The sequence below is a fragment of the Balaenoptera borealis genome (genome assembly GCF_965194805.1).
Source record: "Balaenoptera borealis genome assembly, chromosome: 12".
Lineage (NCBI taxonomy): Eukaryota > Metazoa > Chordata > Mammalia > Artiodactyla > Balaenopteridae > Balaenoptera > Balaenoptera borealis.
This window is the reverse complement of record NC_138869.1, coordinates 8,817,535-8,835,565: the sequence shown is the minus strand read 5'-3', so window position 1 is coordinate 8,835,565 and position 18,031 is coordinate 8,817,535. Positions and strand designations below refer to the sequence as shown.

Sequence of the window (18,031 nt, the reverse complement as noted above, 5' to 3'; positions counted from 1 at the left end):
TCTGGTTTGCAAGTATAGTTCTGTTCTTGAGGAGGTGTCACGAATCTCTGTAAATAAATGTGTGAGTTGTTAACCTCTATGATGAATAGAAAGAATGGAAGGAAGAGAGGGAGGGAGAAAAGAGGAAGGAAGTAGGGAGGGAGGGAGATTTTTTAAAAGGCTCTTGAGAGCATCTTGAGATGCAAGACCCAAACGTTTGAAACGGGCTCAGCTGTGCTGGAAGAACCCAGCGCCTTCAGCCTGGAAATTCTCCTAAGATCTCGGGCAGTGACTCACCTGTGAGTGATGTCTGACCGGACTTGAGCCCGGGCAGATGTCACAGAATGCATCTGTCCTGTAGGCGTGAGGGGCAGACCCAGGGCACCTGATGATGGAGCCTGAGGTTGTGAGGATACAAGCATGCGTGTCTGGAACGCTGGCCTGGTTCTCTGCCTGGAGGATGTACTGCTCCTCAAGGCCTGGCTCACACGTCCCATCCCTCTCCTCTGTGTCCCCAAAATCCTTCCCTCGACCATCATACATCAGCATATGTCTCCCCTACAAGGTGTAACGATAATAAAAACAACCAATAGCTACCGTTCACTGCAGGTTTGCCATGTGCCAGGCATTCTGCCAAGAGCTTTGCCTTATTGGGTGGGTGCTATTATTTCCATTCTATAGATGTGGAAACTGAGGCTCAGAGGGACTGAGTCACTTGCCCGAGGTCCCACAGCTAGAGGTGACTCAAATTCAGCTCTGTCTTCTCACTAAGTAGTTGTTCTTAACCACATCCCTGATCAGCTTTCCTCTATATCCCCCTGTGCTTAGCACACAGCCTGGCTCTTTGGTAAATGCTGACAGGAATACTCACTGCTTGGATCCTTGGCTCCCCCCACAGGCTGGGGGGCTGTCACACTCTCCCAGCAACCTGCCTGCCTCGTTCACTCCTAAAAGATGTGATAGAACAAGAGTTCAAACTTGTTTGCTTCAAGCCACAAACATCTTTCTCCATCCCAGAAAGAAGTGGTTTAGTATTACGAATAGCCCTCAAGTGGTTCAGTATTTTAAATAGCTGGGAGACCCCAATTTGAGTGCTGGCTCTAGCTGTGTGACCTCAGCCAAATCACTTAACCTCTCTGAGTCTCAGCTTCTTCACAGGTCAAATGGAGAAATCACCTGCCCCACACAGACAGCACCCGAGAGTACTAAGCAAGTGTTCCTTTTTTAGTTCTCCAGGAGGAGGCTAAAGGATTCCTTTAGTGGCCCTCTGAGGTGGACCGGCATCTCACAACTTGGAATACCAGGAGACGGGCAGAAGCCCCTGCTGAGGTCCAGACAGAAGAAGTGGGACCCAGAGGGAGCAGCCCAGCCTCTCACGGCCGAGTGGGACGACTCCTGGGGCAGGGGCTGTTTCTGGGGGGGAAGGGAGTGGTTCTGCTGCCTGGGCCTTCTCCTCAGGCAACACCTCAAGCCCTGGCCATGTATGAGTGAGGAGAAGCATTTGCCAACAAATTCCATCTTCAGACCCCTGTGGGGCACCTCCTGGGGGGAGGGTCCAGGAATGAACCAGTCTTGTCCCCCATCCTAGGGGTATAGCGGGCACATGGCCACCAGAATAAAGACTACATTTCCCAGTGCCCTAATAGCTATGGGTGGCCAACGGGTTGTAAGTGAAGTATCAGCTTCTGAGAACTTTCCTTAAAACACATCTGGCAAATTGCCCCTTTTCTCTTCTCCTCAATCCAACTAGATGGAACGTCGGTGTGTGACAGGAGTCACAGTAGCAATATTTGACTATAAGATGATCTTGGGCAGTTTAGTTATAGTGAGAGCAGGAATCTAAACAGCAACAGGATAAGCCAGAAAACAAGGAACGATGTCTTCAAAGTGCTGAAAGAAAACATCAACTTAAAATCCTAAATCCACCTAAATATTTAAGAGCAAAGGCTTAATAAAGACATTGTCAGGCAAAAAACTGACAAAGTTTATCATTCCCAGATTCTTGCTCAAAGAATTTTCCTCATTCCCTAGATGAGGAAAAAAGAAATTGAACATGGAAGTAAAGAATCAAAGAAGGAATTGTTAGCAAAGAAATTGGTAAACATAGGTAAATCTAAGTAACTGCTCTCTAAAATAATAATAAACAACTTGAGATGTATAAACACAAGGTAGAATCCAAATTCATATTAAACAATAATACATATCAGACTGGAAATACTAGAGTTAAAGCAGTCTAAGATCCTCATATTATTCAGGAGGAGGGTAGAGGTATTGATTAACTTACAAATTAAATTAAATTATAAATGATTTAAATTACAAGTTTAAATTATTTTTAATAAATTATAAATTTAAATGTAATTTTTAAAAAGGAATTTATTTATTTTTGGCTGCATTAGGGGTCTTCATTGCTGCATGCGGGTTTTCTCTAGTTGTGGCGAGCGGGGGCTACTCTTTGTTGCGGTGCACGGGCTTCTCATTGCGGTGGCTTCTCTTGTTGTGGAGCACGGGCTCTAAGCGCACGGGCTTCAGTTGTTGTGGCACGTGGGCTCAGTAGTTGTGGCGCACAGGCTTAGTTGCTCCGCGGCATGTGGGATCTTCCTGGACCAGGGCTCGAACCTGTGTCCCCTGCATTGGCAGGCGGATTCTTAACCACTGCACCACGAGGGAAGCTCTAAATCTAATTATAATTAACTTATAAACTAAATTTGGATTAAATCAAGTCTACCTATTAGAATGTTAAAGGTAACTCCTAAGCCAATGAAATAGAATTTACAATTTCCATAAAAGGGGGATAAAAGGAGGGATAAAGAATATATGACCAATCTGGGACTTCCTGGTGGTGCAGTGGTTAAGAATCTGCCTGCCAATGCAGGGGACACGGGTTTGATCCCTGGTCCGGGAAGATCTCACGTGCCATGTAGCAACTAAGCCCACGTGCCACAACTACTGAGCCCCTGTGGCACAACTACTGAAGCCTGCGTGCCTACAGCCCATGCTCCACAACAAAAGAAGCCACCGCAATGAGAAGCCCGTGCACCGCAACGAAGAGTAGCCCCCATTTGCCGCAACTAGAGAAAAGCCCGTGCACATCAATGAAGACCCAACACAGCCAAAAATAAATAAATAAATTTATAAAGAAAAAAGAATATATGACCAATCCAATAAGAAGTAGGAAGTAGCAAAGAAAAAGCAGGGTAAATTACACAAAATAGAATATAAGTGAGGATAAAGCATAAAATTGAGCAAGAGAAGCCAGACTCACAAAAACATGTACTATGATGTCATTCATATGAAAGTAAAAACAAGCGAACCTAATCTATGATTTTAAAACTTACAATAGTGATTTTATTTGGAGAGGAGAGTGGGAGTAGTAATTGGAATATGCAGGATGGGGATTTCTGGGAATTTGATAAGGTTCTATTTCTTGATCTGGGTGGTCTCATGGGTATGTTCAATTGGTGATCAATAATCAAGCTGTACTCTTAGGATTTTTGCACTTTGATGTATGTATGGTAGATTTCAATAAAAAAAAATTTTTAAACCTTTAAAAAAAAAAGAATATAAGTGAGGATAAAAGTCGACCAACCATATCAGTAATCACGACGAATATAAATGGAGCAGACTTGCCACTTTAACAAATTGGACTTAAAAAAATTTAATCTAGCCATCTCAGCTCGCTGTAGCAAAGGTGAATTTTTTTAAACTTCTAATTTTGATACAAATTATCAACTCAAATAAAGTGGCAAAAATAATACATAGAGTCCCGTGTACCCTTCACCCAGGTTCTCCCAATGGTGACATCTTATAAAACTGTACTACAATATCAAAGCCAGGAAATTGACACTGATACAGTACCATTAACTAGACTATCAGCCTTTCTCCATTTTCACCATTTTTTACATGCATTCATTTGTATGCACAGTTTCTATGCATTTTAGCTCATGTATAGATTCATATAACCACCACCATCCTCAAGATACAGAGCTGATACACCACCACAAGGAAATTACTTTGTGCTATAAGCCTTTATATTTGTGGACATTTTAATAAATGATGCTGAGGCAATTGGGTAACCATTTGGAAAAAATAAAATTAGATCCATATCTCCTACCATACGGAAGAATAACATTTTTTAATTGCATGGCAAAAATCATCATAAAGTCAAAGACAACTGACAAACTGGGATAAAATGTTTGCAAAATATACCATATAGGGCTTCCCTGGTGGCGCAGCGGTTGAGAGTCTGCCTGCCAATGCAGGGGACACGGGTTCGAGCCCTGGTCTGGGAGGATCCCACATGCCGCGGAGCGGCTGGGCCCGTGAGCCACAACTACTGAGCCTGCGCGTCTGGAGCTTGTGCTCCGCAGCAAGAGAGGCTGCGACGGTGAGAGGCCCACGCACCGCGATGAAGAGTGGCCCCCGCTCACCGCAACCAGAGAAAGCCCTCGCACAGAAACGAAGACCCAACACAGCCAAAAATAAATATAAATAAATTAAAAATTAAAAAAAATATATATATATACCATATATAAATATACCACATATAAAGAAGACTTCACGATTGAGGACAGGACTTCAGTTTTAACACCAACACACAAAGAGCTTGGAAGCCATCATTCCCATCCCTGCAACAAGAAAAGGCTGAACAAAATGAAAATCAACAACTTTTCTTAGACCCAACCGAGAAGTGAGGTCGAACGGCAAACACCACCCCAAAATTTAAAGAGGCAGGAGAATCTAGAAAGTTACAGCTGAGATCTGCTTCCCTATAGCAAAAGCCACTGGAGCCATAAGCTGGTAGGAACACTTTTACGGCAATTTTGACAAATTGAGGGAGGCTGACTGGGAACTAGCGGGAGAGTGAGAAACTCCTGGGGTCACAGTCTTAAGGGAGCCCCCCACACTTTTGTGGGTTTTACATCCAGGCACCTCACTAAGTTCTCATAATGAAGAGAGCTCCCCTCTGAGTTCTGAGAAGGGGAGGAAAAGAGTAACCTCTGCGAAATACACCCAGAGTGTTCTCCATAACAAAGGCCTACTCTCCAGGAAAAAAGTCTTTACAAATCCTTATCCCACCTGTTTTTGGTGATTATAAATAAAGCTGCTATGAACATTTATGTACAATATTAGTGTGAATATATGCTTTCATTTTCCTTGGATAAATACCTATGAGTGTAATTGCTGGGTCATATGATAAGCATACTTTATAAGAAACTGCCAAACTGTTTTCTAAAGTGGCTGTGTCCTTATTTATTCTATTTCTATAACACATCCAAATCTGTCCATGTCTTCCCACCTTCACCACTACTCCCCTAATGCAGCCCCCATCACACTTGACTGCACGACTCTTCAGCAGTCACAGGGGTCTTTCCAAAACACCAATCATGTCACCTCCTTGCTTAATGCCCTCCAGTGGCTCCCTAGAGATTTGACATAAAATCCTAACTAACTCCTCAACTTGGCCTGAAAGGCTGCGAATGATCTGGCTCCTGCCCGCCTCTCTGACCTCACCTCCTCCAATACTTGTTCCCACCTCAGGACCTTTGCACTTGCCATTCCCTCTGTCTGAGGAGCTCTTCCTGCAAACCTTTGCCCAGCTGCCTCCTTTTCCTCTGTTCAGGTCTTAGCCCAAATGTCTCTTCCTCAAAAAAGGCCCTCCTTGACTAACATGGCTAAAGTTGCCCCTCCACACCTAGGCACTCTCTATGCCCTCACCCCCTTTTGTTTTCTGTATAGCTCTTATTTTCCTTATCTAATCACTTACTTCCTTAATGCTCACATCCTCCATTAGAATGTATGGTCCCCAAGGGGCAGGGGCTGTGTGTGTCTAGTCCCCTGCTGTGTCCCTACTGTCCAGAAATGCACTGTCCACTACGGTAGCCACTAGCCATAGGTGGCTCTTTAAAGTTAATTAAAAATAAATAGAATTAAGTATTCCATTCCTCAATCATACTAAGTCACATTTCATTTAAGCCACATTTCAAGTGCTCAATAGCCACATGTGACTGATGGCCACCAGAATGGACAGTGCAGATGTATAAAATCTCCAACATTGCAGAAAGTTCTGTTGGACAGTGCTGCTCTAGAGCCCAGGAACCCATAATAACTGGTACCCAAGAAGTGTGTTATAAAATAAAGATTAATTTTATCCCTATCTTATGGGTGAGAAGAACATAGCTCAGAGAGGTTGTGTCATTATCCCAAGGCCACACAGCCAGGAAGCAGCCTGGCAGGGATTTGAACCCAGGGTTGTCTTGCACATGCGACTCACTTTCCCAAGAGCCAGCAGCCTCCTGGCTGTTTGGAGAAGTTCTGCCACTCTCCTCGTCCTCCTACAGATTCTCCCACCCTGAGCTTGTACCTACCTGGGGAGAAACTGTGCACGGCTTCATTCTGGTTAAGAACTGTTGCCCAGTCTGGGGTCAGTCCTGATTCCATCCCAGATTCACTGGCCATGTGGCCTGCAGCAAGTCCCTTTGCCTCTCTGGGACTCAGCTCTGCAGCTATAAAATGAAGAAGCTGGCCGTGATGTCCTGAGGGTTGGAGGTGGCAGGCAGGAGGCCTGGGGCGACAGGGTACACTCCATATCCTGTCTGGCTTTGGGGTGGGCCGCATGGGGAGCAGGGTGGGGGTGGAAGTGCTTTGGTTGGCTTGACCTACAATAGCAGCTCCTGTTTCTTGAATGCCTACAGATGAGAAAGCTGAGGCTTAGAGAGGTCAAGTAACTTGGCTAAGGCTTCACAGTAGCAGAACTGACGGAGGTGGGGTTCGAACCTGAGACTCTCTGTTACCATGCCTGTGTCTCGCGAGCAGGGTTGAGGCCCACAGGAATCATAGGGAGAGGCTGTCCGGCGAGAGATGGTGAGCTCCCCGTCTGTGGGAGTGTGCAAGCCGGTGATGGGCCGTCTGCAGGGCTGGCGCCTAGCCGAGACCATAGAGCTCCTAGCGGGCCCCTCCCGGGCCCCTCCCGCCTCCCGCCTCCCGCCTCCCGCCTCCCGCAGCGGCGGCCACAGCAGAGGCGAGCGCTGCGCCGCGGGGCGGGGCGGGGCGGGGCGGGGCGGGGCGGGGGCGGCTATTTCTGTTCGCTGAGCGCAGCCCGCGTGCGGCGGGGGAGGGGGTCGCGCCGCCATATTCCCTCCCGTCGGCGGCCCCGCGGCGCAGCCACCATGAGCACCGCCGCCTTCCACATCTCCAGCCTCCTGGAGAAGATGACGTCCAGCGACAAGGACTTCAGGTGCGCCCGCTGCCCGGCCCCCGCCTCTCCGCCCCGCCCTGAACCCCCGGCCTTGCCCTCCCGGAGCGCCGGCCCTCCCCCGGGACCCTGCAGCCCCCATCTCTGCTCCTCGCAGCGGGCCCCACTCCTCCACCCGAGACGCCCCCTCCCCGCCTCTGCGCCCGGCGGAAGCTCGGGCTGCGTTCTCCGCGGATTGCTTGCCCTTTCCTCTCCGGGACTCCAGACCAGCTGCGTCTCCCACCGTGCAAACTTCAGCCCCTGCCTGCCGTCCCGCGTCTGAGCCGCAGCTTGCCCCTCTGCACGCTTCGTCTGCCTCTCCTCTCTCCACTTATGCCCAGTCCGCATCTCTCGCCGCATTTGATGGGCCCTGGCCCTCCTCTTCAACCCCCGCTGAAGCCCTCGGCCTCTCCTTGGGGATCCCAGCGCCTGCCTCTTCTTCTCCGCATTGAAACCCGCTCCCCTCCCAGGACTCCAAGCCCCAGGGCTGACTTTTTCACTCGTACCCTCAGCTATGCTCTCTTCTCAACATCACCCCAGGCCTCCTCCCCGCACTTCATAGGGGCACCCTTTCCCCGCCTCCCGGCTTTGCTCTGACACCACCTGAGGGAGGGGGCTGGGCTGAGTGGCTTGGCAGACAGAGGTAGGTACGATGGTTTCGGTGGGGGCTTATAGGTTTTGTGGGCCACTCCCTTTCTGGTCCAGTCCCCTCCTCCTCAGGGGAAACTGAGGCCCAGAGAGGGGAAAGGATTGGTCTGTAATCACACAGCTAGTTCTGGACCCTCTGAGCTGAAAAGGAGTCCTCAGAGAGGATATAGCCGTTGAACATTCTGTCACTTTACCACCCCCCCCCCATTTTACAGATAGAGAGAGTGAGGCTCAGAGGTAAGAAGGGCCCAGGTGCAGTCACAAAGCTAGGAAGTGGAGAATCGAGGTGCACAGCCAGGTTAGTCTAACACAGAGGATGAGATCTCAGCAAGGCCCCCTGACAGGTGAGGATACCCAGGCCCTGCCCTCCTGGTCTGACCCCTGCCTTCGGCAATTTATTCCTCAACACCGCTCAAGAGCCCCCGCTTTAGTAGAGCCTCTGAGCCACAGTCCTGGGTTCGGATCCTGCCTCCGGCCGCTTACCAGTTGTGTGACTGTGGACAAGCTGCTTAACCCCTCTGAGCCTCAGCTTCTGTTTCTGTGAAATGGGGATAATAACAGAACCCACCTCGAGGGTTGGTGTGAAGATGAAATGAGTTAATACATGCGGGATGCTTAGATTAGTGCCTGGCACCAGGTAAGCGCTTAATAGATTGACACTGTTGTGATTTTGGGCACATCAGAAATCTGCCAGTCCCCTCCCCTGTCTGGGCCTTTACCTGGAAGTTCTTTGTCTGCCCCGTCATTTCCCCCCTTCACCAGGCTAGCTTCTACTCAGTTGTCACCTCTTTGGGATGCCTCCTGATACCCAGGCAGGGTTAGGCACCTCCCGCAGCCCATATTTCTGCTGCATAACTTTTTAAGCCTGGGAGACCCAGAGCTCCTGGACCTCTGGACTGTGCACTCTCCTTTTGTGTCCAGAGTATGTTCTGGGTACACAGTTGGTGCTCAGTGAATGTTTTCTGTGTCCCAGGCTTCCTGCTGTCCAGTGTAATCTCATTCAATCTTCCTGTCTGCCTGGGTGGTAGTGATTGTTCTTCCTGTTCTCCAGAGGCTTGGCGAGGTGAAGTGACTTGCCCAAGGTCACACAGCCGGCCAGTCACCGAGGGGATTTGCACCACTGTCTAGGCCCTCAGGTCCAGGCTCCAGGAGAGGGAACTGGCCCTGCCAACTGGAGCCTGAGAAGCCCTTCCAGTCTGCTCTGCCAGCGGCCCTGAGAACATTTAAAACCACCCCAAGCATATGAGGATGATGTCTATTTTTAAAGTCCAAATACCAGGGGGGCTGGATCCCGCTGACCAGCTGTCCAGGCACCCATGTGGCCAAGTATTTCAGTTGAGTCGCCTCTAGGGTTTCTCTGGAATGAAACTGAGACTGTGTCCTCTGGCTCCTGGAGGCGGACGGTGACTGCAAGTGGGGGTCCCAGGCAGGTGGAGGAAGTCTTCGATCCCTGTTGTTCTGCCGCCTGGAGTCCCAGAGATGAACTGACAGGCCTCTGTGAGTTCACAGTTTAACAGGAGAGACACCGGTGACCAAGCTTGCAGCGCAGTGTGAGAGATGCTATAATGGAGGGGTCCAGAGTATCTGAGAGGGTCCTATCCAGGGGGACCAAGTGTGCTTAGAGATTGTGGGTGGAGGATAGGGCAGGGTGATGAGAGGAGTCTTCCCTGAGACTAGGACATTTGAGCTGGGCCCTTGACAGGTGAATGGGAGTTCAGTAGGTGGAGAGGAAAGAGACAGGAGGCCCATCTTGGGCAAAGGAGTACATCCCTTGGGTTGCCAGGCTGAGCTGGGTCTCCATGGACTGCAGCAGAAACTCAGCTTCAGGGCCCTGCCTGCCTTCTCTGAACATCCCTTCAGCTGGACAGACTTTGGGGTGCGTGTGGCTACCCCAGGCCTTGTCCTGGCTCAGATCCAAACCTCATCCTTCATCTTAACCTTGGCTGCTTGTCATGAGGTGGCCAGGCCCACAGGTGGGCATGGTCAGCCCTGCCACCCCCTCCTTGCCTCCAGCCCAGCCTCCTTTCTTCTCTCAGGCTTGAGGCTTATCCCAGCTGTTAAAAATAAACAGCTGTGACACCAACAAGTGCCCTCCTGCCTAAGGGGCCCTAGGGGCCACTGTGACATCCAGCAGCAGGTCTGAGCCTGCAAAGATGAGGCTGGAATCCCACTGTGACCGATTTTGCCATAGCAGGCTTGGTGGGGCGGGGAGAGCGGGTTCTTAGTTGACTCACTCAAGCTAGAAAGCAAGGCTGGTGTGAAGAGGCCTGGTTGGGGAGCAAAAGCTGGACGCTTTCTTTGGGGCCGCCACTCTCTGATCCGGACTTCACAGCATCTCTCCTCTCTGCTGTCAAGTGCCTGCAGGAGCCAATAAACGGGTGCAGCGGGCCTGGGGAGAACCTGCTGAGCTGGGGAGTGTGCACCTACCTACAGAGGGCAGCCGCCACTGCCTCGAGCCAGTTACAGTCACCAGAGACCGTTGGCCCAGCTGTATTCAAATTTTCTGTTTTCAGGAGAATCTGGAAATCAGTACTTTTATGTCAACTCTTCTAATTTTTAAATGTCAATAAATAATTCAAATTTTCAAAAAACATTTGCCAGGTGGACACAGCCGAGGGCTGCCAGTTTAAGACTGCTCTCCCCTCCTGATCTTGGCAGGAATGGTGCTCCATGTTGCTACGGCAGCCCCAACTCCCCGTGACCTTCCAGCTCAGACTCCACTGCAATTTCAAATGCCGGGGACACGGCATCCGGCCACACGGATCTGCCCAGCTGTGGGTGGGTGGTCCTTGACGCTGATGCCCACCCTGGGTCTGCGAGCTGTGGCTGGGGACTGCTCAGCCGTTGCCATCTATGTCTAAGATATGCCTGTTGCCCGTCAACCTGGCCTGGGACGTTAGTTCTCAGCGTGTGGTCCCCGCCCCTCAGCCTCATCCTGGAACTTGTTGGAAATGCATAATTTGGGGCCCCAGCTCAGACTTTGTGATTCAGAAACCCTGGGGCCCAGCAGCATTTAGCAAGCCCTGCAGGTGATTCTGATGCTGGCTACGGTTTGAGACCCGCTGGTGTGAGGGCAGGGCTGAGTGATTCTTTGAGGTCGGGTGGGCTGGGCGGGGCTAGTCCCCCTCCACCTGTCAGGTAGAGAGGCTTCCTGCTGACACCTGACTTGGTTGCAAGGTTTGTGTTCGACCTTCTAGCCCGACTGAGACGTGAACGACGTGACATTATAATCATGGCAGGACACTTACTGAGTGCCCACTGTGTGCCAAGCACACCCCATACATTGTCTTCTTGTATCTTCCATACAACCCCACAGGGCAGGTACCGTTCTCATCCCCACTTCTCAGACAGGTTAAGTAAGGCTCAGAGAGGTGAAGTAACTCGCCCAAGTTCCCATTTGCATAAATGGCAGAAGCAGGAGCCATGTGCTTTGGAGGTCCTAAGCCTTTAGTTGGGATGCTGTGTGTCCGAGTCTGCCACCTTGGGCCAGTCGGTATCTCACACGCGTCGCCTTGTGGTAGCCCAACTGTGCCCACCGCCCAGATAATCTACTTGCCCTTGACTGCCCCTGACCCTTTGTATCAAGGTCTGCTTCTGGGGAACTCTAAGGTGCTGCCCAAATCACCGGGGCCCAGGAGCTGCTCGGCAATCCTCCTCTGTCCTCCCTGCCCAGGTTCATGGCCACCAGTGACCTGATGTCAGAGCTGCAGAAGGACTCGATCCAGCTGGATGAGGACAGCGAGCGCAAGGTGGTGAAGATGCTCCTCAGGCTTCTGGAGGACAAGAACGGGGAGGTGCAGAACCTGGCGGTCAAGTGGTGAGCGTCGACCCTGGTGGTGATGGGAGGGTCCCTGCCCCTTTGGGGTACAGCCTCTGAGAGAAGACTTGCTGAGCAGCTCTTGGAGTGCCCGTGGAGCCGGACAGTGACTTGGTCTGGGTTCCCCCAGAAGTACACCCCGTGGCAAGGATTCAAGTGTACGTTTACCAGGAAAGAGATCCCAGGAAACTAGGTCGGGGGATAGAGAAGTGAGGCAGGGAAGGAAGAAAAGCAATAAAGCATGGAGCAAGTTTCTCCTGTGGGCGAGTGGAGCTTACCCCTCCTGGGGATCCCTGGCACACAGCGTAGGACATGCACCTTGGAGTGTTCCCACCTGCCAGCTTTCCTTGGTTGAGGGCTGCTCCTGGGGTAGGTGGAGGGTTATGCATTCGTTGGCATCTCCAGCCAGGGAAAGCCCTCAGGCACAGATGCAGGTGCTGGCAGCTGGAAGGTCAGGCTGGCACGCACAGGAGTGGTGGGGGTGAAAGAACGCGGCGGGGGTGGGCGCGTTTGCCGTAGGCATCATGAGGTGTGGTTCTGAGACCTTTTGCCAGTTACCCCCAGAGCTGAAAAAGCAAGATGGGGTATGTGCAGGGCATGTGTGTGTGTGGCGGGGTAAGCAGGGGACTGAGGAATGGCGGGGGTCAACAGAGAATTGGGGCACTGCCTGTCAAACAGTACTCTGCGAGCTGGATCCAGGTAGTGAATTGGGGCGGGTAGTGAATTTCAACTCGATCCCAAGAGTAGAGGAATTCAGTAAAGAGTTTCATGCAGGAGCAAGACGTGCTCAGGTTTGTGGTCTGGGAGCATCCCTCTAACGGTGGAATTGAGATCAGGTGGAGTGGTTTCCTACTAGCAGAAGCAATAACCCCTTTTTATAACACGTAGTCTGAAATACTCTTATCACGAAATGAAATTCATGCATAATAGAACCTGCCTTTACACATGATTACAAAACAGTTTATATAATGCCTTAAACTGGAGCATAAAGGAGAAATAGGAGGAACGTTGTTGATGGTAAAATAGTATGTGTTTCACTGTGTAAATGCTCAGGCGCGTTGATGGTAGACGTGTAATGAAGTCGTGAGAAGCCTGCACCTGAGGTAGGCTCGCCGAGGCAGGAAGCAGGTGGAGACAGGTGTGGACGTTGGGGACTCAGATAGCACAGGCGGCATTGCTCTTAAGAGATTTTCTGAAATGGTGACCATGTCCCGGTAAAGTTTCCCAGGAAAATAAAGTACAGTCTTCCTTCGAGTTACCTGATAACTACATTTTTGGAAATTTTAAGGGTATATTAAAATATTAATATTTTAATATATTAAAATAGTGCAAAAAAGTACTTTGTGTTTATATGTAAAATGAAATTAGGTTTTGGACTCAGATAATTATAGAAAGGCTGCTTACCTGTATGAATGCCCAGTGGGATGTTAGAAACTCCAGCAGGACATGGAACGTGGTTTTACAATATTGTCTTTCTGTCATCCGCGACCTCCCCCCCGTCTCCTCAATAAAAGCCAGAAGTGCCATCTCATTAGTTACGATGAGCATAACTAATAGAAGGGCCCCCCCAGTAAATATCCAAAACGCCCCTCAGGGCAGAATCACCCCTACTGAGAACCAGTGCTATAGAAGGTAGAGTGGAAAGACCTGGGATTACTTAGAAGTCAAGAGTTTGCCAAGTGGTGTGCACTGCAGCCACCTGGGACCCTTGTTTAAACTGTGTGCTCCCCACCCAGGGATTCTAATTCAGGAGGGGGCTGGGGCGGGCAGATGAGGATGTAACACCCGGGAATCTGCATTCTAATGCGCACTGTCATCTGAGAACCACTCTTTTAGGTCAGAGGTTCTCAGCCTTGACTGCATGTTAGAATCACTCGGGGAATTAAAAAAAAACTCACCAGCTCCAGGCCACACCTGAAACCAATTAGCTGAGACACTCTGGGGCTGGCACCTGGGTAACAATTTCTTAAAAGGCCCCAGGTGACGGCAATGCGCAGTTAAGGCTGAGAAGCAGTGTGTCTGGTGCGGTTTTTAAACTTTCGCGTGCATTCGAATCAGCTGGGGGTTTTGTTGAAGCACAGATTCTAGTTCAGTAGCGACCTGAGCTGCTGCATCTCTGCGTCTCCAGGTAGTGCTGATGATGCTGATCTGTGACCACGCTTGGAGAAGCAAGCCTCTAAGGCAGAGGTTCTCAAAGTGTGGTCCCTGGACCATCAGCATCTACTGCGAACTTGCTAGAAATGTAAATTCTCAAGCCCCACCTAGACCCCTTAAGTCTGAAAATCTGGAGTGGGGCCCAGCAATCTGTGTTGTGTTTTTTGTTTTTTTGTTTTTCTTTTTGTTGCGTTGGGTCTTCGTTGCTTCATGCGGGCTTTTTTTTCTAGTTGTGGCAAGCAGGGGCTATTCTTCGTTTGCGGCGCTTGGGCTTCTCATTGCAGTAGCTTCTCTTGTTGTGGAGCGCGGGCTCAGTAGTTGTGGCTCGCAGGCTCTAGAGCACAGGCTCAGTAGTTGTGGCGCACGGGCTTCGTTGCTCTGCGGCACGTGAGATCTTCCCGGACCAGGGCTCGAACCCACGTCCCCTGCATTGGCAGGCGGATTCTTAACCACTGTGCCACCAGGGAAGTCCCACAATCTGTGTTTTAACAAGTCCTCTAGGGGATTCTGATACACGCGCAAGTTTGAGAACCCTACTCTTGGGCATTCTTTGGTTTCCAGCTGAGGTTACTGGGTTCGATGGTTTGGCCGTATACTGAGATGTAAAACCCAAGAGGAGGTGCAGGTTTGGGAGGTGCCAGGAATGATGTCGGCATACCCAGAGGGTACCTCTCTTTCTGGCAAAATAGGAAGTCCCCTGTTGATCTGGGGCCTTTTCCTCAGCACATGTGGCCCCATAGACATGAGGGGACATAAGGGGCAGCCCGACTTGGGCTGAGCCTGGGCTTTTGGACCTCCTCCCTCCCTCCATATTCAGCCTGGGTCCTCTGGTGGGCAAAGTGAAGGAGTACCAGGTGGAGACCATCGTGGATGCCCTCTGTGCCAACATGCGGTCAGACAAGGAGCAGCTCCGAGACATCGCTGGCATCGGCCTCAAGACCGTCCTGTCGGAGCTCCCCCCGGCAGCCACAGGTACTCAGGTCTTAGGGACTTGGTGCTATTGCTGTTTGTCCTAGTCTATGATTGAAGAAGCTGAGGCTCAGCGAGGTGAAAGGACTTACCCAAGGTCAGCCAGCTAATAAGTGGCAGAGAATTCAGACCCAGATCTGTTAAACTTCATGGCTCTGTTTCAGGGATGCTTTTAGCTGCAAGTAACAAAGTCTAACTAATGGCAGCTTGAAGAAGTAGGGGGTTGCTTTTCTCACATAACTCTGAAGGGATCTGCCACTCCATTTTTACAGCCATTCATTCAGAAGCTCCATTAGGACAGGGCTGAAGTCTCTGCCCATGTCTCTTGCCCTTTATAAGAAAAGCACGTGTTTCCCCAGAAGACTTTGACCTGTATCTCACTGGCCAGAACATGGTCACACCTGGCCTCTCCAAGCAGCAAAGGAGTCTAGGAAAGAAGTGCTTAACTTTTCCCACCTCCGCATTGGAAGGCAGAGGGCAAAGGGGTCAGGTGTGGGGTGAGCAAGGCAGCAGGTCAGCCCTTGGTTCTTTAGCTCCCCAGCTGTCTCCTTTAGTGTGGTCTGACTCTGTGTCAAACCTTGGACCACGCCAGCCCTGGCTTTCCTGGTCAGCAGGATTCGGGGGATGTGGGCTCAGGAACACAACCAGAGCAAAGGCCAGCCACAGGTGGAGGCCAGCCCTGGGCCTCACCACACCCACCTTGTGCTCTGTGCAGGCTCCGGCCTGGCCACCAGTGTGTGCCGGAAGATCACAGGCCAGCTCACCAGTGCCATCGCCCAGCAGGAGGACGTGGCTGTGCAGCTGGAAGCCCTGGACATCCTCTCTGACATGCTGAGCAGGTGCGGGAGGCCACGCTGGGCAAGGAGGACAGGGGGACAGGGAGGCTCTCAAATTCACAGAGCCAGCACTTACTGTACACCAGGCCCTGTGCTAGGGCTCTTTAGTCGTACCAGCAGTGTCCCAGGAGAACGCGTTTGTCACCGTTTTATGGGCTCTGAGAGGTGATGTGGCCTGTCTGCAGTCACAGTCAGTAAATGGCAGAACCTAGGTGTTGAATTCAGGTCTCTCCATAGCTGGAGCCCATGTGTTGTTCATCCTCTCCCTCGGCCCTTCTTTCTCTTTTTCTTCTCTTGGATGAGTATAGCTGGGCCTTTGTTTTACATTGCACTACACATTTTTAAAGTATTCATTCATTCAGCCTCTCAAGATTTGAGCACCTACTGGAAAAATGTCAGGTGCTGGACTAGTTCTGGGAATATGGAGTTGGCTGGGTCTTGGCGGCCCCTAAGGAAAAACTCACAGACACATAAATCTGTGAATGGAGTAAGAACAACAATACGGCTAAGAGCAGGAGCCCATAACCCAGCTGGGGGTGGGGAACCTTCCTAGAGAGGGTCCAGCCAGCTGAGCCTTCAAGGGTGGGCAGGACTTGGCCAGGCGTGGGTGAGCCTAAGGGAGACCCTGGATGGTCTCGGCCCAGAGGGCAAAGACCAGAGAGACATGGGGTCCTGGGGGTTGTGCAAAGCAGTCGTGGGGTGTCATGAGGAGGGGCTGGTGTGGAGAGATGAGGGCTGGGAGGGTGGGGCAGTTGACTAAAGATTCTACTGAAAGTGTGAGGAGCTCACGGAGGGGTTCTCGGCAGGCATGAGGAATGCCCTGGGTGTATCTGTGTGTTTCAGACTGATCTTTCTATGTGCAGAGTGCACGGAAGGTGGGAGGGGGTTGAATGGGCAGGGAGACTGCTTAGAAGGCTTCTGCAGGCAGGTGAATTCAGGTTGTATTTAGGAGGTAGACTCCACAGCGCTTGGAGTGGATGAGAGGCAAAGACTCAAGGCTGACACCCAGGGGTCTGGCTTTCCTAACTGTGGGCACAGACACAGGGCCATTGGCCGTGTAGGTGCGCTCCAGGAGCAATGTCGGGGCGGGCGTGATGGTTTCCGTTCGGAACATGTTGAATTTGAGGTGCCTGGGAGGTACCCACTCAACCGAAAACTCCATAGGGCAGGACTGAGGGCCAGAGTCCGTCTTGCTCTCCCGAGTTTCCAGCCCAGGCCCTGTCACATAGTAGGTGAATGCATAAATAAATGAAACCCAGGAGAGAGGTCTGGGCTGGACAGAGAGATGTGTGAGGGTGAGGTCAATGTGTTGGTGTGGAGTGAGAGAAGAAAAGGTTTCAGGACACATATGGGACAGGAAAAGCACAGGCCTGGTTTGAACGTGGGATAGAAGCTGCTGCAGGGGCTGCGTTCTATCTGTGCAGAAACCGTTCTCTGGTGTTCCCTCTTGCCTTGAGCCCGGGGCTCAGCTTATCCGAAGGGCACTGGGGAGCCACTGAAGGAGTTAGGCAGAGGCACACTTTAGATCACCCTGGCCTCAGTGATGGGGAGGGTGAGGGCCCTTGGGTTGTCATAATGGGGGAGGTGGCCAGGAGCCCATGGGGAGAGGGGAAGTGCCTGGCCCAGGCTGCCCGCCGGGTGGGCCTCACCCGACACCCCTTCCTTCCGGCTCCCCAGGCTGGGCGCCCCGCTGGGCGCCTTCCACGCCAGCCTCCTGCACTGTCTGCTGCCGCAGCTGAGCAGTCCGCGCCTGGCCGTGCGCAAGCGGGCTGTTGGGGCGCTCGGCCACCTGGCGGCCGCCTGCAGCACTGACCTTTTCGTCGAGCTTGCGGACCACCTGCTGGACCGGCTGCCCGGCCCACGCGCGCCCGCCAGCCCCGCGGCGATCCGCACCCTGATCCAGTGCCTGGGCAGCGTTGGCCGCCAGGCAGGCCACCGCCTCGGTAAGGGGGAGGGGCCCCACGGGGAGGGGGCGGGGCCGACTACAGGGATCCTGGGCTGAGGGGGTGGGGCCCGGGTGAGCCACCTCTTTGGTTAAGGGGCGTGGTTGAGGTGGGGAGGGGCGGGGGCGGTGCTGAAGCGCCTGAAGAGGAAGAGTGGGCTCGAGAGGCAGCCAGGTGGGCCCTGAGCTCAACCTGCTTCTGAGCCCTACCCAGAGGCTTGCGAGGGTAATTATAAGTCATGCCTCCAAAGGGATGATGTATGTACAATAAACCGCATTACTTAAAGTGTACAATTCAGTGTGTTTTGAACTTTTCGTGCACTTGTGAAACTACCACCGCAATCAAGATGCAGAACATTTCCATCACCCCCAAAAGTTTCCTTGTGCCTCTTTGCAGTCCATCCACCCTCTGCCCCACCCTAGGCAACCACTTGTCCACATCCCCCCAGACAGCA

At 51.6% G+C, this 18,031-nt stretch overlaps 1 protein-coding gene across 5 annotated transcripts in view; it reads left to right on the top strand.

Moving 5' to 3' along the window:
• Positions 1–7,059: 7,059 nt before the first annotated feature.
• Positions 7,060–18,031, top strand: part of CAND2 (cullin associated and neddylation dissociated 2 (putative)) — a 29,876-nt gene continuing 18,904 nt past the window's right edge. For 4 of the 5 annotated variants that reach the window (XM_082347913.1, XM_082347910.1, XM_082347911.1 and 1 more), the window contains exons 1-5: positions 7,060–7,213; positions 11,532–11,675; positions 14,647–14,801; positions 15,514–15,637; positions 17,312–17,577. In XM_082347913.1, coding sequence (XP_082204039.1) covers positions 7,146–7,213; positions 11,532–11,675; positions 14,647–14,801; positions 15,514–15,637; positions 17,312–17,577 — 757 coding nt within the window. In that variant the 5' untranslated portion in view covers positions 7,060–7,145. Of the gene's footprint in view, positions 7,214–11,444; positions 11,676–14,646; positions 14,802–15,513; positions 15,638–17,311; positions 17,578–18,031 lie in introns of all 5 variants that reach the window. The other variant, XM_082347912.1, reaches the window with a different exon arrangement.